General features: G+C 29.3%; 1 protein-coding gene across 1 annotated transcript in view; it reads right to left on the reverse strand.

The window, feature by feature from the left end:
* The window catches only part of LOC136989108 (myc box-dependent-interacting protein 1-like), a 95652-nt gene that overhangs the window by 56084 nt on the left and 11901 nt on the right, over positions 1–27667 (reverse strand). The window contains 2 exon segments of the mRNA XM_067287215.1: positions 8922–8976; positions 9116–9196. Coding sequence (XP_067143316.1) covers positions 8922–8976; positions 9116–9196 — 136 coding nt within the window.

Raw genomic sequence — 27667 nt, forward strand, 5'->3', positions numbered from 1 at the left:
TGTCATAACAGCAGATGGTATAAAAAGTATCAATAGTTAGTATGTAGTACTGGCAGTTGCTCAATAAGAAAAATTCTATTAATATATGTTCAGATGAGAATCTAGTGACTGGTGTGCTAAAAATGCAATGCACTAGTCTACTTTATTGGCCACAATGAATGCCATAGACTGACTGAAGCAGATATAAAAAGAAAATAAGATAGTTTCTATCTTTCTAGCAAAAAACAAAAAGGATGGTCTCTTCAGAGACAATCTTTTGATTAATGGACAATACTGACTGGTAATTGTCTGTCCCTAGTAGGTTCTTGTTGAACAAAATATAAAGAATTTGAAAAGGAAAGGTAAAACATGGTCACTAAACAGGCATCGTACAGTAACTGACACTAAATCCAAAACAAAAAAATAGAGAAGTTAGTGCAAGTGCAGATTGAGATTTATAATATTTTCCAAATTTTTCTATATATGTTACATAAGAAAAAATAATTAATTAATAGTATTAAACACTTTAGTTACTGTTACATTTTTCCTAAAAAAATTTTATTTTTAGTCAGTCCATACACGTACCAACAGTAATATTTTTAGAAAACAAGCACTGTTCATAAGTATCCAAAAATAGCAAGTACTATAGATTTCAAAAGTGAAAAGATACTTCCATTTTTCATAAGATAATTTATTATACTGAAATAACAACATTTTAAATAATTATAAAAATTCTTTTGATATTACCCTTTGCTTCAAAACAAAGTTTTTTTTTTATTTAAATACAAAACTGTTAATAAATTTTGAACATACAAAATACAGTAAAATCTCAATTTAATGAACTAACTCAGGTGAGGGGGTGTCCATAAAAATGAAAGTCCATTATATAATAAAGTAGGTTTTCCAAATGCATGTGTTAAAAAATTGACAAATTAGTTATTTTATCTGTTTTTACTTATGTAGATATATTTGTGTAATTAAAATTATGTATGTATGAGAAGTTTAATTTCACAGAGAAGCTTTCTATATGTATTATTGCTTTTGTACTCATTTTAGTTCTGGACTGTAATAAACAAGTATATGATCTAAACCAAAATAAACAAACTTTTGAAAAATATACTTTAATTGTACTTAACTAAACATACAATAATGTTCTTAAAAGAAAATAACATTTAAATTTGACAAAAACATATAAAGTATTTCCTATTTATTTGTCTTTGGATGATGATATATTGAGACATACCCATTGTTGCATAAAGTTAAGAGAGTGACACATGGATTTGAAAAAACTTGTTAATGTAATTATATATAAAAAGCATTTTAAAATTAAGGAGGTGTTAATTTTCACATGGCATACCGACCAGAAATTTTGTCTATTAAATCAAGGTTTTACTGTAATAATCAAAATCCTAATTCATGTATGATAAAAATTTTAACTTATGTTTCATACCAAATTCTTTTTTAGCATATCAATGAACTGCTTTAAAAATTTTTATCCAGAAGAATTAGAAATTATTTACATTTAATCAATAAAAATTTCAATTACTAGATATAAATTTCTTTAATTAAAAATTGTTATAACTGCTCAGATTCAACAAAACAAAACTGAATGGTATACATTATTAAAAACTCTATTAGAAAAAGTCTGTATTATTTTTCCAAACTGAAAGATTTAAATCTGAGAAAATAAACATGTAATAAACTTCTAGTACTAAGATAGATGCATATAATACATTAAAAAAATAATAACAAATAAAGAAAATTTTGAATATTTTTGTTTGTTATTTTTAAAAAATTGTTATTACTTTATATAAGTAAATCTCCAATCCCTACTTCTTATGTTATATAGTACAAGGGTAATCCCAAAAGTGAGGTCTCCTATTTTTTTAAAAATACAAAGAAATGTTTATTTTCAATAATGTTCATATCATTTTAAAGCCTGAACACTTATCTATTTTTCCACATAATCGCCATTGCGGTTGATGCATTTTTGTATGTGCTGTGACAATTTTTGTATGCCCATGTCATACCAGCTCACTGCCATGTCATGTTAAACCAATTGAAATTCATTGCCAATTGACGGAAGTGTATGGCAAGTTGTGCGTAGATGTCAAAAACATACTCAAGTGGTGTAAAGAGTTTGCAGCTGATCGTACTGAAATTCATGATGAAGAAAGAAGTGGGAGACCGTCAATTTTCAACGAGACAGTTGCGACAGTTGAGCAAAGCATGCATGAAGATTGGCGAATCACTCTGGATGATCTCTGCATTTTGGTTCTTGGGGTTTCCCCAAGCACCATTCATAAGATTTTAACAGAAAAGTTGCAATATCCGAAGGTGTGTGCAAGATGGTACCCGCAACATGGCAGCAAACTGTTATGACATGGGCATACAAAAACTGCCACAGCACCTACAAAATGCATCGACTGCAATGGCAATTATGTAGAAAAATAGATAAATGTTTAAGCTTTAAAATGATATGAACATTATTGAAAATAAATGTTTCTTTGTATTTTTAAAAAATTGGAGACCTTACTTTTGGGATTACTCTCATAATACTAACTTAATTGGTTTAGACTAGTGAAATATTAGTCTAAACTTTTCACAAAATACACTATTTGCAAATTAAAAGTAATTATTTCATAACTATAAAATAATCAAATCAATGTTCTTGCTAAGCACAAAACATGTATAACTCTAGCAGTAGCCTAACTATATTTTGAAGCTGCCTGCAAGAATTTTCAGTTCCTATATGTTAATGAAAACTGCAAACTATAATTTTTTTCACTAACCTTTTTAGATTGTATAAAAAACATTGTTTATTCCAATTTGATAAATGTTTTAAAATGTTCAAACACAGCAGACTTCAGGACACTTTCATATTGCAGAGTTTCATGGACATAGTTATGCCACTGATCTCTAGAACTGATTAAAACTTTAACTCTAACTCAAGTAAGCCAAATCTATTCCAAATCAGGACAACTGACTACCACTAACCGAGTGATTGCCAAAACAAATGACCAATAGAAATCGACTTCCCAAGACAACTGACCAAAAAATTTTCAGTTGCAGTTTCAATGTCTTAACCAAATTTACAAAATTCTGGAATTTATTTTAGTTAGTTAGTAAATAATTTCCAATGTAGAATAAAACAATTTGATTGAAAATTATTTTAAAATGGCACATGAAAAGGGACTTTAAAAATGTACTCATTTATTCCATGACAAAATTATGTGATATTTCATGCAAATAAATTATTTGATAATATTAGCATGGTCAAAATACTAAACAAGGCAGCAAGTCTGATCATCAGTTGAATGATATTTGCTTCTTTACTTCTATATTTTTTGCATACCCTCTCTTAAGACGTTAGAATTTTGTGTTAAGATATCAAAGTTTTATGCAGATAATGTTATTTTTTCTACTGTGATTAAAACTGTAAATGTAGTTGTCATTTTACTTTACTGGATCAAGATGCAAGCATCTCTACTATGATCTTTAACACTTAACTGTGAAATTCCAATTATGTGCTGAGAGTTGCTAGGTTTGCATAATGAATCATTTTACATCACTGAATTCAACTTATTTCTTTAATCTTATACAGTGGGTGATCGGTTAACAAACATAATCCATTCCAAGACTTTGTTCACTATCCGAATTCTTCGTTAATCGATTATCGATTTACCATAGGATTTTATGGGAATTTGATTAATTCATTCTGGAAACTCCAAAAAATAAAAATATATATTTTCTTACTTTGTTTATTTATATGTAATAGTAAAAATACATATATACACAGACTTGCATTTTTATTAGTCATGTTTTTTCCATTTGTGGGTGTTAAAGAATCTGTCTAATGTCAATTGCTTTTCTTTCTTCAGGATTTTTCAGAAGTAATTAATAGCATTGTCATTGTAGAGATCCAGATCCCTAAGCCTATTAACTAATGATGTAACGAATATTCGGTTACTACCGATATTCAGCCTATTTTTCACTATTCAGCCAAATACCAAATACCTAAAAACAGTTTTCCTGCGTAAGAAATAACAAAAACACAGTAAATTAATCATTTTGGTAACTTTTATTAATGCTGAACATTAAACTATAATTATTAAAGTTACTAAGAAATAGCATCTAACTCTAGTATTAAATTATTTCGTAATTAAATAATATTATAGCCTTTATCTAGCCCGATATCTTATGGCATTGATGGTGTGTAGGTTAGAATAAATGTATCGGGCATTAATGTTATTGTTTAGTTAATTATGTTATATTCGTATTTGCGTATATTTTAATATTTTTTACGATATTTTAAAATGATTTACGAAACGTTTTACTGAAACTTATCGTATTTAATAAAAGAATTATTTATCTATTTCTAGAAGATGAGTAACTAATATATAATTTATTTTATATATAAAGCAAAGAATGAGCATTTCTCATTATATGCAAAAGATAACATTTGAAATCATGTTAATTTTAAAAATATTGACAAAAACAATAGAAACAAAATATCACAAAACTTCACAAATAGAAACCCCCAATAATATATTTGAATTGTTCCACAACTGGGGAGAAACTAGACCATATGTCCCCACTAAAGTATATCCTTAGGGTACTATTTAGTCTACAAATACGTAGTAAAAACAAAATTTTAGTGCTTAATTAAAGAGTTAAAAAGATCGATTGCAAATAAAATAACTTATAAGTTATAACTTACATCTAAATACCAACAACTGCCGAACCATATTGGGCTATTTACGGCTATTACATAAATTATAAACCAATTTTGCACTAGAGGTAGATGTTAGGCTCCATCTCATATTAACTTTAATAATTATAATTTAATTAATTAATTTAAATAATCTAGACCTACTAGAAGAAAAAATCATAGTGACAGCGGAACAATAGAGAGCAGGGTGCGCGATCCTTGCCATAATGCGGTTTGCGCGCCAATTTTCGTACATGCCATAATCAAGCCGAATAGTTTGGCCGAATATTCGGCCACGCTCCTGGCTGAATATTCGGTATTCGGCCACGCTCCTAGCCAAATATACTATTCGTTACATCACTACTATTAACCTCAACCTGGTTTGGATGCCATTTTTCCTTTTTTTGAATGGAGGTGTATATTACATGTCATAAAATAGAGTTTCCACATATTTGAGTGCAACTAACAAATTCTAAGACCGTTGTTCTGACATCCTCCCACTTCTTCAAAAAAATGTTTAATAGCAGATATCGACAATAATCCTCTTTTTCAGAAGAAAACATATCTCGCTGAGTTTCTTGGTGTTCTTCATTCAAGAGTTCTTGGCATTCTTCTGTCATCAGATCAGTTTCCATTATTAGCTCTTCAATGTTCTTTATTTCTCAGATATAATTTTTGTTACTTCTTTAGCTGCTTGAGTCTTCTTGATTATACTGTATCTTTCTCAGATAAGATTGAACTGCAGTCTACTCTAGACCTGTTCAAGCCATACTGCCCAGCAATATCAGACATCTTCTGCCTACTCTCTACCTATGCTATTATACTCTCACCTTTCAAAAATAAAAACTGATGCAAAACTTAACAGGTGCCTGCCAAACAATCTTGTGAATAATAAATATATTCTTTCTGTCAGAAAAATAAAAGGCTGGAATTACAAGGGAGAGTTTCAAAGTTCAGAGGAATACTATCTGATCAGTATATACCAGGTTGAGCGTCAACATTGACGTCTCCCACACTCCGAAAAGTTTCGAATTGTTGCCTGAAGACAAGGGAAGACCAATTGGTATTCATTATTTTATGTCATTTTTTCTTGTGTTTGTTCTGTGAGGTGTTCACTGTCCAATTTGTTCGTTAACCGATCACCCACTGTATTTGTGTGTAACAAACATAATTGCTAAATTTTATATTTAAGATGCAAGTTTTGTATATGTATATGAAAAAAAATTAAAAAAAAAACCTCCTTTATCCTCTATCTAGATCAATACTGAAATTATTTTATGTTACCAGTATGTTTGCATGTACCAGTATTAATGGTTACTAGAAACTTTTAATTAAAATTTGTTTTCCTATAGCTAAACAGTTTTTGAACATTCATGTACAATATCATAAATAACTTTTTTAAACTTCTTTTCTCTGATAAATAAAAGAGTGTATTCTAATTTTATTTTTTTCAACCAAAATACAGTAAAAAATTTTGGGATTGAGAACCAAACAAGCGGGATGGTTTAAATACATTAAGTACGTTTTTCCTTTTTTTTGAATGGAGGTATATCTTCTGTGTCATAAAATAGAGTAAGTGTAATAAATGTACTTTACTTGAGTTTCCACATATTTGAGTGCAACTAACAAATTCTTCTAACTCCCAGTATTCATATTTTTTTGAATATTTTTATTTATTTCTGTCATTTGGGAATATAAGAAATAATAATAATTCACTTCAAATACTGACAAATCCAAGAATCCAAAATTGCAAATAAATTCAAAAATTATCTAAACTTTGCATTTTGACTCTCTTTATGTTAATATTAATCATATAAATGAATCAAGAATTACAAATTTTTTCTGATTTTCAAAGAAAAGATGAGCAACTAAAACCATAACTAAAAATTTTTGGCAGTCAGTTTTTCTGGTGTTCAATTGTTTCATATACCACCATGACAAAAAATTTGATGCTAGTAACTGAAAATTTACTCCTACATGTGAGCCCATGGCAGCCTTTGCATTTTCTTTTAGTCCTTCAACTGCAATATGTGAGGCTTAACAGAAATTCAATTTAAATTACATCATACTGTAGAGCTATCATGGTGACTGGAAGTCATGAGTAATCTTGGAAGTGACTGAAGTTGTTTCTATAGTGCTTCTGACAAAAATGAAAACTTCAAGGTCACCTCTGACCATCAATTCCTTTCTATGTTTGATGTTAGGATATGTCAGTTATCAAGCAAGTATTTACAATTTAGCTGAGTTTTGATGAAATATTGAAAAAAATAACAACAATAAAATATTTTTAAAATGAACACCTATAAAACAAATTCTCACATTAAAGTGAATTTTTCTGTTTCCCTGACAAAACACCATTGTCACAACATTAATTTCCACATGATAAAGTGATACAAATTTTACCAGAATTCATTAAATTAAATTGTAAATTAACTTCACAACCCCCAAGAAATAACTATATTTCCAATAATAATTTTATTATTCACATCAAAAAGTGTAAAAAGCAAAATGGTACTGTAATAAATGTTCTATTTTGAGTTTTAGTCATTTTCTTCTCCTAGTAATCAAAGACTGGTTCAACGTCTAATTGTAGAGAAATTCAAACATCTGGTTTTAGCAAACCATTCTACTGTACTCAGGGTTTAAGTTTAGGAATGCCTGCCTCTTTAAATGAATGCAGTCCTATGCAAACACACTATTTTTGCATATTGGAGATACATACAGTATATTCTATGCCAAATTTGGGTCATTTTTACTCTTTTGACATCAAAACATATGTTTTACTTTTTCAAGCAATCTTCAACAGAAAAAAATCATAGATATTTTTAGCTTTGTTTTGTTTAATACTCTTATATACTGCTCCACACTTAAACAGCAAATACTGTCTCTGTCTCCTTTTAGTTTGATTTAAAAATCATTTAGAGTTTATTTTTGTAAATACAGTAAATTTAATTTTATTTAACTTTTAGTAGATTCATTCAAAATGTAATTTAAAGGTTTTGATTGTCTATTAAGCCTTAAATCTGTAAATTATACAACCCTGACCTTGACCCTAAAAATTGTTAATATGAATTTTCATTAAAGCAAGCTAACTACTGTTCACTTAGCAATTCATATTAATGTGAGTTGACTTTAATTATAAAAATTTTGTAATATACAACTAGCTTTGATAGTGCTGGTTTATACAGCTATATCAATAGCTTTTGAATTTCATAAGAATATTTTTACTGATACATTATTCTGAACACTTGTTTTCTTTTTTAATCTACTAAAATAATTATACATATTTAAGACCAAAGCCCTACTTTCAATAGCCAATGTTTCTCTTTGCTTAGACACAGTAACACTATATACCACCATTTCACAAACAAAACTAAAACAAATTGTAATGAAATAATCTTATAATGTTTTCACATTTTAAAATTTTAAATACATGATATCAGTTGATGTTAACTGATATTATGTATATTAAATATTATTTTATTTTATAAAATAATAAATTAAATTGTGGCCATTTAGAACTAAATTATGAATATGCAAATAATTGGACATCAAGGATGCAATATATATTCATTTTTTAAATAAAAATTCTGAAAATATTTGTAATAAATTTAATTATTTTGAAAAATATCCAATACAATCAGCAAAAATTATAAAACTGATGTACCAAAAAATTTAAAACTCATTCATAAAAAAAAAAAAAAAAGCGTTTAAAACCTTGAAATCGGGCATTGTTTTAGCTTCTGTGTGTATGTAGATCTTCTCAGGCATTTTTTCCAAAAAAGGACCATCCTCCCCATTCACTTTAGGAGATCAAATCAGATTGTCAGAAACCTAACCACTTTTCCTGTTAAAATATCCCAAAAAATAAAGATTTATGACCAGAATCATAAATCTTTATTTTTTTACACTTACATTTTATTTTATTTTATTTTAACTGTACACTGTAGATGTCTGCTTTACTTAAAATATTTCTTAATAACTAAAAAGTAAAAAAGCTGTAAAAATATCTGAATAATTCCAGTGGTCAGAATATGATGGATCCTAGATATTTTGCCTGTCTCTCATAAAAATAAAAATTTTATTATCCCTGATTAACAATTCAATTACTTTTATGATGTTATTAAATTTTGTAAATTCATAATTTATTCGTGCATTTCATAAAATTTATTAGCAATTAATAGTAATGATTCTATTCAAATATATAAAAAAATATTTTAAAAATTCTTACCTTTTACACAAATAATATAATTTCTTAATTCTTTTTGCAGTTTCAGAGCTATATTCTTCAAAAAAGAAAAAAATAATAAATATATAAAAATTTTTTATTGCAATTAAAAAATACATTATGTTGTGTATACATACGGATGATTACATTTATAGCTTTTATATATTAATTTTTTATAATAAAATATAAATTCTTACCTGTTGTTTAATAAAATTATCAACATATCTATCAAACATCTCATCTATTGTCTTGTCAGCTTTACCAAAGTTTTGCAATAACTAAAAAAAAAATTAAAAAAATTAAAATTAATCCCATAGATAGTGATGAAATTTATTTTTAAATTACAAATTATAATGTAATCAAATAAAAGTCTATAAATTAAAAACATTCTTCTAAAATTCATTTTTTATAGTGAGAATGTAATGTTAAACTAATATAATTTAAGAAAAATAACTTTTTTTAATACCTGGAAATAAAAATATTGTATATTACTTTCAAACATATCTTTCCAAATAATATATTTCAAAATATATTACAGACAGTCCTCTACTTTCGTACCTAATTGGTTCCTAAAATGTGTATGAAAGTAGAAATGTACGAAAGTAAAGCAATGAAAAAAAAAACATCAGAAAGGGTTTTCAAAATATTTATTTTTTTATTGATTAGTAAATCTGGTGATTTTTTATAAATTTGTCAAGAGATAATTAAATTGTACTCTTCTTTTCTTGATAAAGAATTCTGTAAGAATGCTATGTCTTTTTGTATTGCCCTTCATACAAGATATATATGTTCTCCATTGGGATCACATTCTTCAATGGTCAAATTTGTCAAGATGCATGATGGCTAACTAAAGACATCCCCAGCTAAAGACTGAACCTGTGATGTGGAAAATGGATGTGATTAATGTCGAAGAGGTGGAGAGAAACTAGTGACTAATAATTTACAAGAAGGGGATAATCATTACATAAAAGTATGTGCATTTTACCATACACAGGGTGTATGTTAAAATGCGCATAAAGTCAATGTGCACTTTTTTAAATATTAATAATTTTGAAATTATACATGATAAAATTCATCTGTAAAACATTTATAAGCCAGACATGCAATTTTTTCCTCATTATTTCAAAGATTAATAATGGGTAAGAAGAATAAAAATCATTTATTTATTTTTTCCTGAAACTTCAAAATGGTTATTTTCTTTTCAAAACTGTTACTGATCCATGATTACTCTAGAAGAGAAAGTAAACTGTGTTCTTTGGATGGCCGAGCTGAAATCTGTCACTTCTGTCCAAAGAAGGTACCATGGGTCACTAACAATTCTGATAAGAAAACAGTCATTTTGAAGTTTAAAATAAATAAATAAATAAATAATAATGGGTAAGAAGAATAATAATCAATCTTCGAAATAATGAGGAAAAAACTTGACATGTCTGGCTTATAAATGTTTTTTACAGATTAATTTTATCATGTATAATTTCAAAATTATTAATATTTAAAAGTGCATATGGACTTTATGGACACCCCGTATCTTGATAAAAATCAAAAGTATGAAATGTATATGAAATAGCAAATTGTACAAAAGTAGAGGATCACCTGTATTCAGAAATACTAAAACTTATCTATATATATAATCAAGACGAGTTGATAATAATAATAATAATAATGATAATCAGCGCAGAGCCCAAACGGTTAGGCGTTGAAAGTTGAAATTTGGTACACAGTTACAGTATGCCACGAGAACGCACACTAAGAAGGGATTTTTCGAATTTCCTTTCCACGGGGGGAGGGACAGGATTAAAGCTTCTATATACATTATCGAGACGTGTCCAAATGATTAGGAGTTGAAAGTTGAAATGTCGAGCTGAGGCATACTGAACATATAGCCAAAGAACATGGTTATCATGCCATCACATGTAAATTGATCCACAGATGGCACCATTGCCAAGAACTAGATCCAACCCAGGCACCCAACAAAGTTCCACCCGGTATCATCCCGGTTACTTACAATCCATACCTTAAATCGCTATACTCTGTGATAGCTAAGAAAAAAAATATTTGCATCGTTTATAGAAGATGAGCTACAATATTTGACACTTTATGGAATGGAAAAGACACCCCCCCCAAAAAAAAAAACGACTCCCAGGTGTGTACACCATCCCACTCATAGATGATAGATGGGACAGAAGCCTAGTCTACCTAGGATCCACCAAGCGCTCCCTAGAAATGAGAATGAGAGAGCACACAGCAGATATTCTACATGCAAGGACCACCTCTGCTCTAGCCATCTACGCTTCAGACCCAGGCGTAGAACCAATGTTTAATCAAGCGAAGATGCTCCACACTACGCAACACGTACACCATCTTAGATGGCTAGAGGCTATTTACATCTGCATGGCTACAGTCAAAGATGGTAATTGCATTAACCATAAGGATGAATTCACTGTCAACAGCCTGGCAGGCACCTGTAGACAAGTACTTATGATCTACAGTGGTTAAAGGGGCGCATGCCCGAATGACGTTATCGATATCCATGTGATAGAGTTCTGACTGGTGTTCCAATTGAATTTAATTTGAATTGCATTTGTTCAGGAGTTATTAGTTACCCAAAGAAGAACCTGAGAGTTCAAAAACATTCGTAATGGTCTGTTTATTAGAAGATGTACACTGGTAACAGGCTCAGTGGTATGTTTGTTTACTTTACTCTGGTGTAGCATCACTGTTGTTTAAATTAAAAATTACCAATCCTATAATAAATAATTCTCAAAAAACAAACACTGGCAGTTCCATAAATCTAATACTTTATCCAAATAAAAAAAAATGAAATAAATGAATTATTAGACTCTTAAATTACTATAATCTTTTTTCTAAAGTTTATAATTGATACTTTATAATTATTATTAAAATAGTTTTCAATATATAAATATTAGTCAGTATGACAATAATAATATTTACAAAAGAAATAATTTATGTTGTTATAAACTAACTGGAAAATAATAATAATAATAATAATAAAATGTAAAATAATTTTATGAAAAATAACAAATTGCATGCATACAATACAAACTTTCTTCAGTGAGTGATAAACAATTTATTACTGATTAGAAAATAATTTCTTATTATTTAAAAATATTTTATGTTCATTGATTTTAGAAATTTTTGATATCTGATTGAATAATAATAATAATACCATTAACCACAATGGATAAGAATATCAAAATATTGTGGAATAAGGCAAAATTATTGGAAAGTTCATACCACAGAAATTATTATTACATCTAAAAAATTAAAGATTTTTAAATAAAGCCTTAAACACAATATGATCAATGTAAGAAATGCTGCATCATTACTAAATGTGTGAGAATGGATTGCCTCCTTGAAATTTAAAACCTGAATCACATAATTATGCCAGTGATTATGAAAGTGGCCTAAGTCAGTTTTCATTTGTAGATATTTTGATTTTTAAATTTGTAATTATTCAAATATATATATATATATATATATATATATTATCTTATATTATCTAAAAAAGAAAACACCAAATATATTTACTCTTGCAAAATAGGTTTTTTTTTTTATGTAATTGTCAAATTTTACAAATAGTTTATGAAATAAAATCAATGTTTTCCCACTTTTGACTTAGACCATTCTCATAATCACAGGCACAACTGTATTTTATTTCATTTTATCTATTTATTTACTTATTTTTTGTTTTGCTCTGATAAGAATATTTCATGATAAGTTATAAAATCAATTATATCCTTGACATGGTTTTCTTTACAAAGCCTAAAGATAGTCAAAATGTTACAAAATTTATTTTTTCTTATTAACTTCAGTTAAATGATTTATTTGAAAGTGTTTGTGGCTATTACATCTAAATAAATTTTAGAATATGTTTACATTTATTTTATAATTGTTTTTATAATTAAAAACACACCTTGTGTTTGTGAATCAATAGATTTTTCATATCAATAATCAATAAAAATAATATATAAATAAAGTTTTATAAATATATATGCACACACACACGTGAGTGACTACACCATAAATATGTAAATGAATAAAGTAATTCATGTAATCATTCACACTCATTCATTCAAATCACTTGAAGTAATCAGGCCCAAGCAGGTTTATTCATTGAGCCTCTATTTTAACTATAACAGAGATGTGAAAGATTATAAAATTAATATACTGAAAAACATCATTTAAAAACTAATTAATAGTTTTAATGGAAAGAATTAATATAGATTCTGATTTTAAAAAAAATATAAGAAACAAAAATTTATGAAAGCCAAAAGGATAATATGTCAAAAAGTTTATAAAGTTTGACATTAAAAGCAAAATTTATCTTTTAATTTATGAAATAATTTACAAAAATTTAATATTTATAAAAAGTATATATTTTATTTTTAAAAAGTAGAAAAGAATTTACATAATATTCAGAATAAAACAAAAATATATATTGTTTAATTTCAACAAATTTAAATTGATAAGTCAATATAAAAATATTTAGTCGTGTATAGCTATATATTTTAATTTTCAAATTTTGTAATTAATTATTTTGCAAACTTAACCTAAAACAGAATATAGAAAATATTTGCATAAACTTATAAAGGAATGTAGTCAGGAAGTAAATGATTCAAGTTTACAATATGACCTCTAGCATACTTATATAGAGATCATTGCACTCTATAGTTCATTATGATTTTTAAATCATAAGAAAATATTATATGTACTTTTATTTCAGAATTTTTTTAAGAAAACAAAATCATATAAAATTTAAAATTTTTGAATGTATAATTTAAAATAAATGTTCACCAAGTTAAAAAAAAATTTTTTTAAATATACCTATTGGTTTGAATATTCTATTGTCAACCTCCAGGGAATAATATTCAAGCCATTACTATCTAATTACCAAAATTTAACAGAATATGTTGTCAAATAATTTTCAATCAACATTATAAATGCACAAAGAGCCATAAATCATTAGTCAAGATCAATTTTGTTACTGTTATAAATCAAATATTGTAGCCATACCTGTTTAACAAAACACTAAGTGACAACACAACATTTGTCCTGCATTAAGGCTTTGATCAATTGTAGCTTAGATTTTGTATTGGTAATATAATGTGGAATTGCAGAAGGTACCAAAAGTTCATTCTACGTAAGCAAATAATTGTTCATCTGGTGTTTGGAAGAGCAATGATATAAAATTTAAACTTTTTATCACAGAATATGCCATTTTAAAATTTTTTGTTCTGAAAATTGATTCCAAACAGAGGCACACCTTATATTTGGATAAATGTAGTATATATTAATATGTAACACAACAATTTTTGCAGTTAACTAGCAACTTGTCTTGCAATGAAAGGTATGCCATCCATTTCAACAGGGTTGGGATAGTATCTCTATCTCCATGGTTAACAGTTTTTGACTTTAAAGTTCATTAAATAATCTGATGGTTTCAGCTATCCTTAAGTTATTTCTTGACTTTAAGCTATTTAATATTTCTACTTGATCCCACAGTAGGTTAAAATTTCTAAGACAGCTTATAGCAGGACAGTATTTTCTATGTTAAGGCAGCATCAATGGTTTGTTCTTTTTATATAATATATTCTCAGAGATATTATTCTTATGTATTTAAGAGTTGTGTTTTTTATTTCACCAATGAGTGGTACTTTAAAAACTACTGTTATGCAGATGATCAATCTTTTGTTTTTTAATTCCTGAGGATGTTGAAAATTAAAGGTTTTTCTCTTCAATTCTAAGAAATTATTATATTTCTTTACAAGATGTTGCATTAATTTGTTGGAAAAGTTGAGAAACAGAAGGATAATTTTCTAGTTTTGAGGTCAAATGATGTTTGATTTTGTTCTGTTTCTTATGCTTCTTTTACATATTTGACCATAGTGTATGTAACAGCATAATTTGTGTTTAAAAATACTGATATTTGATGTTTTAAGTATTTTAGACTGTGTAAAAAGCATTTTTATTTATTTAATAATTAGTATATAAAATCTTACTAGTCTCAAAAATTAGTCCAACAGTTGTCAAAATTATCACCTATCTAATGTTTTCTATCTACTCTGAGAGTTTTCAACAGGAAATTCAAATAATGGAATGTTCATTGAATTTTCAAACAGGAAAATTTACTTTCAAATCAGTTGTCATGTGCACATTATGTAATGCATGAACTGCCTATTGCAGTTCATAAGGTACTATCAAAGCATGCCTGCCACGCTTTCAAAATTGCTCTTTCATCCTTGTTGTTAACACCATTTCCTGCTTTGTTTGCCTTGAAAATTTCAAGGGCCACCATCTCTCTATTATATTTCCCATTTACAGATGTTTTTAACACGAAGGCTTGTTGAAATAATAGGATGATCCCCACTTCCAATGCATAGACTGAGAGAACAATGGTGATTTTTCCATGCTGAATGTCTTATTTGTGCTCCTTAGTACAAATAAGACATTCAGCATATTTGGATAGCAATTGTTTGGTGGAGCCAATGTAAATCAGATCTCTTCCAGACCTGTTGTCTCTAAGTATATTCCTGGCATATACTCCAGAAGCTCTATCCTTATTTACTAGGTCCTTCAAACACATCCCGTGACAGAATACACAAGCGAACCGGACATTCGAAACATAACATCATTCGGATTAGTTCAAATTTTCATATTCAAGTTCAATCCAGCTGTTTTACCTGAAGAAGAACCCAGAAGGGGTTATGAAAACGTTTGTTTTGGAAGAATAAACTTTGTACACATGAGTTAAAGGTTCAAGTAGGTCTTGTTTTGTTAAAAGAAAAGTCATTTTATAAGTTCATAATTACAAGTTAAAACTGGCATATAACCTGCATGTCATCAAACTGTCTTTTAAATACAGGTAACCTATGGATTATCTGCATGAATTGTGATAGTCAGCAATTACAAATAAAAAAAAATTAGAAATTGAAATTTATGACATAAGTTATGTGATTGCTGTAGGTATATGTTACTATATAGACATAAATCAATTATGCATGCATTTGAATTCTTTATTTTTATTAAAGAAATGTTATAAATATTCTAAACATTTAGATGTATATGATATATTTAATAATGCAAATTATATAATATGTATTTCTTTTTATCATTACTAAATATAAGATGAATTCATCATCATTTCCATCCCACCTATTTAAAACATTCTAACATTCAAACTAACTGTAAGCTAGAACTTTTCTTCAATAAATATTAATTTCAGAGAATTAAATTTCATATTCTATGTATCATAATAAATTAATAACCAATTAATCATTTATGAAATAATTATAGAATAAAAAACAAAAAATTTAATTTAAATAATTTAAACTTTTTAATTGTCAGAAGAAAATTAATAATAAACATATTTTATTCTTTACTAAATGATTAGTATATTAAAATTATTCAACTTAAATTAGTTGATTATATAAATAAATGATGTACATGTTTGAAGGTCATAATTAAGATCAAAAATATACAAGTGTATTTTTTGAAAATTATACTCATTCTACTCTGTAAATTTAATACGGTTTTTCCTATTAAATATAATTTACATTTTAATTTTCAAGGAAGTTTTATTTAATTTAATATCATTTTATTATGAATTTTGCTATATAGTTTATTAAGATTATTATTTGAGATATATTTATCTAAATATGATCTTATTACTTAATACAATTAGACTAATAAATATTACAATCATTAATCTAAACTAGTGTCCATAATTAAAGCAACAAATACAAAACCTGTATAAAATCAATACCATGAAATGATAGTAGTCAAATCTTACTTCATATGTATATCAGCAAAGTGCCATCATATCACACAAGTATTGTGCAAATGAGGCACAATAGCAGCATACCCACATGACAAAATGTAATATAATGTGCTATATGCTGTATAACTTACAACAAAATCATTTCTGACAAACAATCATTTGCTAGGACTTTTAACAGTGAGGAAGTGTTCCTGATACATCAGTAGCTTATCAGGCATAACTAAGAGAAGGCATTTGGATGATTCATTGCAATAAAGAGCTGTTTATTTCTGCATTTATGCCATGTACCTTTTTGTGTGTTGTTTTAATTTTGAACACAAGTGTATATATTTTCTTTAGATAAATTATTATTTTACAAAATTACACATAATATATCAAAACAAATTAATAATATACACAGAACCCATAACCAGTGCGAAAAATACAAATAAACAAACAACAAACAGTTTCTAATTCCTTCCAAGTTCTTCATCAGGTTTTTCAATGGTTATTAGGTGGAACGTTGATAAGCTTTTGGAATATAACATTCAAAGATGGATTCAAAGAGCTATTACAAAATTCAAAATCCAAGAAGTTGCACATGCATTCTCGTGTTTAATCAAGATTCAAATTAACAATCAAAAACAATCTAAGCTTACCTTATTACTTATTTTTCTTTAAGAAATTATACAATATATATTGTGTAACTAACTATTAAGATAATAGAATTATGTTAGTATAATAAAACATGTTTTAATGGAATAGGAAGCATACAAAACAGGATCAAGTATTCTCAAATACTAGACGTCATCAGGAACAAAAAGTTAAAATGACAGTTATTTAAGAGACAAAATGAATTCAAATCTAGGGTTTATACAAAAACCAACTTTTTAAAAAACTGGTTTTAGAATCTCAACTTTTCTACGAAACCGGTTTTAACTGGTTTTAGAATTTTTGCCCAAAAAATGAAGATAAGGGATATTTACAACTTATTTAAAAATTTTTTCATTTATATAATATTTATATCATTTTTAAAATACAGTCAAACCTGTTTTTATGCGCTCTTTTTATGTGCGATTTTTATTTGTGCGATTTTTTTAATGCGAATTTTTAATTTGTGCGTTATAGTTGGCGACTAGTCTCGTGCGATTCGTCATGTCTTACGTTGACTTATTATAGCTAAATAAACTTATTATAGCATAAATGCACTTATTATAGTAATATTATTGCATGAATATGCGAAAAATGAAATAATTTACTTTTTAAGTCAACAAAACACCACCTGGACAAAAATATGTAAAACAGACGATAGACCAGACGATGCATTCAAGTGCTGACATCTGTTGTCAATAAATTCTATTTCGTACGGTTTTGAGTTATTTTCTATGTGAGACTTTTTTTATGCGGTCCCTGTTGACCGCATAAAAAAAATATTTTTTAATTGTGTCGCGAAAACTATTATTTACAGCCATTCGTGAAGTTTCGTGAGATTTTTTTTTATGCATTTTTTTTAATGCGGTCCCTATCCCCCACATAAAAACAGGTTTGACTGTATAACAAAATAAAATTGACTAACATCTACACAAAACAAAAGAAATGCTAGAATATCACATTAAACTATAAAATTTACTCCATAGAAAACCATGAAGGAAAACAAATAACAATGAATTCCTACAAAATATTATTTTATTTCTTATTTTTCAAATCCCCATTGGTAGAAAAGATATTTGAAATAGCTTGAGGATTCCTTCCATATTCGGAGTTTCGGAAACAGGGCATGTTCCAAATTTAAAAAAACCTTTAAATTAAAAAATCCAGTTCCAGTGGAAAAAACAAATTAAACCTGAAGAAGAGCCCAGGAGGGGCATCGAAAACATTTGCTGTTTTGAAATTTTCACACCGGTTATTAGTTGTGTGTTGAATTGATACAGCAAGGTGTGGTGAGAAAATACAATTTTTAAAAAAATTTAAAATTTGTATTTCATGTCAACTTTATGTTAATGTAATTTAATGACTTTTGTGGAATAATATAGTTCTTAAGAAAGTAAACAAAGGAGATAAAATTAAAACAGTAGAGTTAGCCAGAATTAACAATACTGTATCTACTCGGGTATAAGACAATCTCGCTTATAAGACGAGGTGTGACTTTAGATATCAAAATAAAGAAAATTAGATTTATTAATACAATTCTAATTTTATTTTGTTTGATCACAAATAAAATATTATCAAATGCACGTATTAAGACAAACAACAATGTTTGCCTTAATAGTGATGAATGGAAAACAAAACCAAAACATTATAATGGGCATGATTGGAAAAAGTTTATTTTTAATGATTCAGAATGTGCTAATATTCATTAAAAATAACAACTTAACTAATATAAAATAACTACATTTATAATCATTGCAAACTGACCTGTATTTCATTAATGTTTTTATAAATAACTAGAAACTATTTTCTGCAAACAAATGTGATGCAACAAAGTTTTTAATTAATGGATGTAGGATTAAACCAATAAACAAAGGAAAGTGTGTCTTAATTTGTTTACAGTAGGTGCCAACTTACAATAAATAGATTGTAGACCTATAATGACAGCATGGAGTATATATGGTTCACAGAAATTATTTCAAAAACACAAAGAATCCTTCGCTCGCGCATATAGGACAACCTAGGTTTTCGAAGCAGTGAAAAATGAATAAAAGCTTCGTCTTATATGCAAGTAAATATGGTAAATACTTAAATATACACTCAAAATTAAAAAAGCCAAAAAATATTGTTAGAAAAATAATTGTTTTTGGAAACTGAGTTCTATCTTCAGATCCACTAAAATCATATTGTAGAAAAATGTTCAAAAATAAACATTTTTTAAAAATTCAACTGGCCAAAGGAGTTGTACATTTGAAATGACATAGCAAGTGTTCTAAAATTTTTAAAACTTTGTTTTTGAACATTTTTAGTAGATCTGAAGATGAAACTAGGAAGTTTCCAAAAATGTTTATCTTTTTAATGGTATTTTATGGTTTCTTTAATTTTATGAGTCTATATGTAAGTATTTATTGTTTATTTATGGAGCTTTTATATAAGCTAAGTCAGTCTGGATTTATCAAAAAACTCTAAATGATAGATGTTTCTGTTTCAATTAACTTCCCAATACTTGGAAATGATTTTTTAAAAAACTCTTTTGCTGCCCTGCAAGCACTAACAGAGATTTTTTTAAAATCTAAGTGCATATCTGTCTTACTAAAATTTCTTAAGATGCACATATGAAAAAAATAATAATAATCATTGAGAGAGTTTTATGTGCAGGCTTTCATCATGAGAGATTATATACAAAGTTTTAAATGAAATATTTTGATTATCTTTTAACATTTAAATTTTGAAAATAGTGTTTTTTTGCTTCACAGGATATGTCCATCTCTTCATTCTATCTTGTACTATGTACAGCATGAAAGACCACACATATGGCATAAAATGGAATGTAAACACAATTTTTATCTGAAAGCAAAGAATTAGTAAAAACCTTAAATATTAAAATATGAATAAAATATTTAATTCTATTAAAAACAAAAAACCTTGATAATTCCAGCAAAAAAATATTTAATAAAAACGTTTTCGACTGTTTTAAACAGCCTTCATCAGTTAAAACGAACTTATTTTCCTTTCTTACACACGATGATTAAGAAAGTGGCCAAAAATAACAACTTAAGATTGTTGTATCGACGTAATCCTACAATATATCGATTATTAAGAAATGACAAGAAAAAAGAAAACCATAGTTATAAAACAGGGGTATATTCTATACCTTTAAAAGATCGTCGGTTTAATTCGGATCTGGTATACGTTGGCGCAACCATGAGGCATTTAAAACAGAGGCTTAAGGAGCATAGATACTCCATTAATAAAAGCTTGGATACTACTGTGCTAGCAGCTTTCGCTAAACATCAAGATGTTGACATTTATTGGGATAAAGCGTCTATCATTAAGGCCACGACCAACAAACAAATGCTGAAATATTTAGAAAAACTAGAAATCTACAAAGCCCATGTTAACACCGGTTGTATTAACCATAGAGACGCTGATGCTTTGTCCACGGCTTGGAGATCGTTTTACCGCAGTACATAACGTTTTTTCTTGTAATAGACAAGTTTTTGCGGCAATATTTTGTTATTTGTTTTATTTTTTATTTTTATTCTCACTGCGATATATTGCACATGCGCAATTTGTTAATTTCTTATTCAGAACGGCATTTTTACTTTAGAATTAATTTGAATTTTAAATATTTGCTTGAGTTCTTTTTCTGCATTCTTTTGTTTTTAAGTTCATTTTAACTGATGAAGGCTGTTTAAAACAGTCGAAAACGTTTTTATTAAATATTTTTTTTTTTGCTGGAATTATCAAGGTTTTTTGTTTTTAATAGTTATTTTCCAGTAGCTATTTTTGTTTATTGCAATATTTAATTCTTTCATAGAAATCTGGAAACTCAATCAACATATTATGAGATCATATATATTGGTATATTGCAAATTAAGGGCTAGATTCAGGAAAGCATTGTTGAAAATAACAGTTTCTGATGATTTGTAGTAAGCATATACCAAAATTAATTTTGAATTATGAAATTGTAAAGTTATATACATTTATACCTAAGAAATTGTACCGTCTTCAGCGTTAAATTGATTTGTTTGATGAATTAAATAAGTACTTTCGATATTTCAAATGGTCTTCCTCAGGAGAAAAAATAATATATAAAATTTGAACCTTGACTTTAAAATCTCTTTACATTATGCAAACATAAGAATGTTTTTAACCTAAATGTGTTAGTTTGTGCATGTATGTGATAAAGTTTCAATTTAAATTTAAAACAAATATAGAAAGTGTTACTAATATACCAGGTGTATAAGCTTAAATCCGCTGTTTGCTAATACATGGCGTTAGTAAGCGTATTAAGCTACCGTGGAGACGCCATATTTTTTTTCGATGATTTTGACATTTGTCAACATTAATCAGTGCACATCATCAGCAATTTCATACGACATCATACATTTTTCCTTTCGTAATCATGCCTAGTTTTGTGCCAGAAAAACAGCATATGCGGGAAGCTCTGCTTTTCTGCTTCAATTTGAAGAAATCAGCTGCCAAAGCTCATTGAATGCTTGTGGAGGCCTATGGCGACAGTGCTTTATCGGAAACCACGTGCAGAGATTGGTTTCGTCAGTTCAAAGACGGCAATTTTGACCTGAGCGACAAGAAGCGTGAAAATCGACCCAGGAAGGTTGAAGACCATCAATTGTAGGCTCTTTTGGATGAGGACGATACCCAATCACAAAAAATGCTTGCCGAGCAACTGGGTGTTACTCAACCAGCCATTTCCATGCGTCTACGTGCCATGGGAAAGATTCAAAAGATCGGAAAATGGGTGCCGCACGAATTGAACGATAGGCAGATGGAGCAACACCAAAACACATGCGAAATCTTACTCGCCAGACAAAAAAGAAAGTCGTTTCTTCATCGGATTCTAACTGGTGACGAAAAATGGATATATTTCGAGAATCCTAAATGCAAGAAATCGTGGGTTGATCCAGGAAAACCATCAACATCTTCCCCAAGACCAAATCACTTTGGACGGAAGACGATGCTGTGCGTTTGGTGGGATCAGCAGGGTATTGTCTACTATGAGCTGTTGAAATCTGGTGAAACTGTCAATGCCCACCGCTACTACCAACAACTGATCAAATTGCACCATGCTCTGCGTGAAAAAAGGCCAGATTATCAGCAAAGACACAACAAGCTGATTTTCCTCCACGACAATGCACCATCGCACTCGTCAACATTGGTCCGAAACTACTTGGAGACACTCGACTGGGAGGTGCTACCCCATCCCGCTTATTCACCAGACCTGGCCCCTTCTGACTATCACTTATTTTCATCGATGGGCCACGCGCTCGCTGAGCGCCACTTCGATTCTTACGAAAATGTCCAGAAATGGCTTGATGAGTGGCTTGCCTCGAAAGAAAAAGAATTTTTTTGACATGGTATCCACACATTGCCCGAGAGATGGAAAAAATGTGTTGCTAGTCAGGGAAAGTACTTTGAATAAATTTGTTTTTGCTTGCTATGAAAAAAGTGTTTTTTCTGACTAAAAAAACAGCAGATTTAAGCTTATACACCTGGTATAAAATATGACTAAAGAATAAATAACATATGAAAATGAATAGCTAAGTTAAGGCTAAGTAAAACTAGGACATCGCACAACTTTGTCTTATCATGATAAAACTGAAGCTAAGCTGGAAGGAAAGAAGCGATTCCTGCACCTGTTAGGCATAGAAGAGGCAATTCTTGTACAGTACCTGACAAACACAGACAAATGAACTTTGTACTTGCCGTCACAAAAGAGGCTATTTTCGTACCTACAGGCCACTGGAGACATGATCCTTGCACTGGCCTGGTATAGACAGACGATCCAAGAACAAAGCAATCGATGGCATTGCTTTATTCTTGTGTTTTGTTTGTTTTTCGCACCTATTTTCTGTTAGGCTCACATAATACTGTTTTTATTTTTGACCTTTAGACCTAAATTCTGTTAGGTGCGCTCGTCGCATCAGAGCATGGAAATTGTCACTGTAATACCTTTGTATATCGAAAACAAAGTCATGGACTCCTATTTTTACTTTCCTGGCACTGTTATAGATAACAGGGAAAGTATGGCAATCAATCAAAAAATGACCCCTAAGATGTTTACATTTTTTACTTAGGGGACCTTGAAACGTTGAGAAATGCAAAAACATTGAGTTTTTTTCTCCATGTATGGATGTTAGTGTGTGTGTATGTTCGTGTATGGCAGTGGTTCTTAACCGGTGGTCCATGGACCACTGGTGGTCTTTGAAAGCACCTGAAGTGGTCCGTGAAGTCATCCTAAAATTATTAAATAAATGACAACGAGTTGATGACAATGCGTGTTACGTCAAGGTTAGAGCCGATAGCGGACTGGGCTGAGGTTTGGTGCACAAGCACAGGGATGTGCAGTGAGTGTCTAGCTCGGATCGTTACGTTTGCCTTTGTTTTAGTCTCTAATATGATTACGTGTGCATTGTAATGTAAGTTTTACGATTGTTTATAATCTTCAATTTATCAACTTTTATTTATACGAAAAATTGTTATTTTTATAAATACAGATAATAAAAGGGTGTTGCAAAACATTTAGTATAACAAAAGATATGTTAAGTCGGTTCAACTCAAAAAAGTATACAAGTTATCATGCTGTAACTGTATGTGATAATACTGAGTTTTCTCCCAGCGATGATCTAGACCACAAAGACTACATGAAGTTTATCGAAATCGATGAAGAAAATGAACATTGCCCTGTAATTTCTATTCCAGAAAACACTACAAATTAAAAAACTCAACAACAATTAATTGTGTATTATATGTAAAAATATTTTTAATAACTTACAATAAATAAAACATTGTAAAGACTTAATAAATAAAAACTTATGTTTAAAAAAAAAACTATGTTTTTATGGTAAAAATTTATTAAAGAAGCTGAGAGGAAGTTATTGATTTTTAAATTTGGCGGATTTTTGGGAGATTTTTGCTATTCGTCGTGCGGATTTGGGCTGTTTCAACAACTTCAAGCGGCGGATTGGGTTAAAAGGGATCTGGCAACCCTACAGCCGAGCGGTAGGTGCGCAGCTTATAGCGTGTTTAGTCCAGAAGCTCACACTGTTAAGCGAGCTGCATTACAAAATTTTTCCAGTGTATGTTCATTGTTAAGAGTGCTTGCTTATTCTCGCTTTGAAAGTTTTACAGCAAAATTTGGGCAAAAATCTTTGGTGACTATACTGACAATACTATATACTGGTATGTAAAGTAACTGTTCCTGATTTTAATACGTAAGTAATATAAAACGTTTTTTGTTTGTTATGTCACACGTTAAATCTGTGCTAAGTAGATATTGTAATACCATATTAAACCACGTCAGATGTTACTTTGTCGAACCTGATAGGTTTGCTTTAATTGCACTTTGTACCCAGTTCCAGGGGTTTGTCATTAAAATGCTTGTGTCATCAATTTTATTTATTTTTTATTCAGTTTTATAATTACAGATTTTTTTATGTGACCACTGTCAGAGTTAAAATTATTGTATTAATATTATTATATAAATATTATAAAATTATTCAATTAATATGTAGGTAACTAAGTAGGTAAGATATACTATAATAGACTTATTTTAATTTCAGAAAAATGCCACCGAAACAAAAGTATGACGACGATTATATTAAATTGGGTTTTACTTCAATAGAAATAAATGGGGATACCAGACCTCAATGCGTAATATGCGCAACTGTTCTTGCCAATGATGCTTTGAAGCTGGCAAAGTTGGAATGTCATTTAAAATCCGTACATCCGAATTAATGTGACCATCCACAAGAATTCTTCAAGGGCAAACTAATAAATCTAAAAAAAATGAAACTTGGACCCAGTGGAACACGTTATGCAATATCTGAAAAAACATTGGTTGCATCGTTTGAAATTTCAAAATTGATTGCCAAATCCAAAAAACCACACACAATCGGCGAATCTCTAATAAAGCCTTGTATACTTAAAGCTGCCGAAGAGCTTTTAGGGGAGGAAGCTCAAAAGAAAATTCATGAAATTCCACTATCAAATGACACAGTGAAGTCGCATATTCAAAAAATGTCAATTGACATTGAAGAACAAATTATTGACAAGATAAAATGTAGTCCATATTTTGTGCTACAATGTGATAAATCTACTGACGTTTCACAATGTTGTCAATTACTTGTATTTGTCCGATTTTTGAATGACAATAAAACGTTTAAATAGGAGTTACTATTTTCTCAAAAACTGGAAACAACGTTGCAAGGTGCAGACGTTATGGACGTAATAAGTCTATATTTGGAGAAACATGGGCTTTTGTGGTAAAAGCTTGCTGGGTTTTGTACAGACGGTGCTCCTGCTATGCTCGGTTCCAACTCTGGTCTTGCAGCTTTGATTAAAAAAAAATCCATCTGCAATAACAACACACTGCATTATTCATCGTCAAGCATTGGCTGCTAAAACGCTCCTGGAATGCTTTGCTATTACGATGAAAACAGCTATAAAAGTAGTCAACTTTATTAAAAGAAGTGCACTTAATACTCGTCTCTTCAAAAAATTATGTTGTGATATGAACTCTGAACATGAAACGCTGCTTTTTCACACCGAAGTGCAATGGCTTTCCAAAGGAAATATGCCGTCAAGGTTGTATGAACTGAGAGAAAAAGTAAAATTATTCTTAACTAATAAGAAAAACAAAGAGTTGCTGTCTGAGTTCTGTCAGTTCAAATTTCAAATACATTTTGCTTATTTAGTGGATTTTTTTGCACAAATAAATAAATTGAACCTTCAACTGCAAGGGTCAGGAAATATGAAATTGGAAGACACTAGCAATATATTTGCATTTGAAGATAAAATCAGTGCATTAATCGCTAAAATCGACCTATGGATCAGCAAAGTCGAAAGAGAGAATTTTTCTGTTTGATACATTGAACCCAATTATTGACGGACAGTGTGCTGAAATTAAAGGACAAATACAAAAGAACATTATATTCCATTTGCAAAACTTGAAAAATGAATTCAATCGCTATTTTCCTGACTGAAAGGACAAAGGTATTCGAAAACCGATCCGCAATCCTTTCATAGTCAACATTTCTGAGGTGCCGGATGAAATACGAGGAGTTAATTGAACTGCAACATGGTAGTAACTGCAAGGATACATTTGAGACCGGAATTAATCTTGAAGATTTTTGGAGCCAAAAAGCTATTGCTTTCCCTAAAATTCGAGAAATTGCTTTACGATACCTAACTTTATTTTCAACCACATATTTATGCGAGCGAGGATTCTAAGTGCTTTTGATAATTAAAAATAAGCATCGAAATCGATTGGATGCCAGTGCCGACATGCGTTTGGCTTTGAGTAGCACTGAACCAAGAATCCAGCAGTTGGTAAACAGTATGCAGTCACAAAAATCGCACTAAAATAATATAATTAATGTAACATTTTCACAAATAATATAATACTCTTGGTTCCGAATAATTTTATACGTGTTTAATTTATAGAACAACCTTATAAGAACTTATATTACTGCCAAACAGCTTGTGGTCCATGGCAAGAGAAAAATTTTGATAAATGGTCCCTCATCACTAAAAGGTTAAGAATCACTGGTGTATGGCATAGTTCTGTTTATCCTCTTTGAAGCTTAATAACTGTGCTTTCGAAAATTTCTGAAATTTTGCAAGGAGGTTTGTGTATTAGAAAGATTCATGCTATTAAATTTTGGTGGTTTAAGGTCGATGAGGTGGGGAGATAAAGGGTGGTTGTATGTCATATCTCATGTAGGGTCAAACTTAATGACGATTTTATTCATCATTAGCATTTACATTTTTTTATAAAACCCATCCCTACCCTCAAAATTAAGATTTCTGCCATTTTATAATAATTAAAAATGTAAACAGTTTTTTAAATGAAATGTCTTAACAGATAGCACTACCAGAATTTTAAATATTGCCAGGAAAGTTAAGCGATTTGTTGTTGGTCTTTTTATTCATGTTAAATTTCTGGATTCCTTGTCTCAATTAATGGAAAATGGCAAAGTTTTATCAAAGTCAATCCATTAAATTTTGAGAACGAACTCAATTCTTTAAACCTATAGAAGACGTGCTAGTGACCGTGAGACATCGCATAACAAAGTTGCACAATTCATGTGATATCACTTTGTCATGTGTGTTCATGAAACAACCTTACATCTCAAAAACAAAGTCATGGGCTTCCATTTTTATTCCAGTTTTCGATTCTGCATCGCAATTAATGGAAAATGGCAAAGTTTAATAAAAATCTATCAAATGAATTTTGAGAACAAACACAATGCTGTAAGCCTCATAGAAGAAGCTTCACTAACACTCTGCTTCAATGAAG

This window comes from Centruroides vittatus, unplaced genomic scaffold (genome assembly GCF_030686945.1).
Source record: "Centruroides vittatus isolate TY-2023 unplaced genomic scaffold, ASM3068694v2 scaffold_435, whole genome shotgun sequence".
In the NCBI taxonomy this organism is placed as follows: domain Eukaryota; kingdom Metazoa; phylum Arthropoda; class Arachnida; order Scorpiones; family Buthidae; genus Centruroides; species Centruroides vittatus.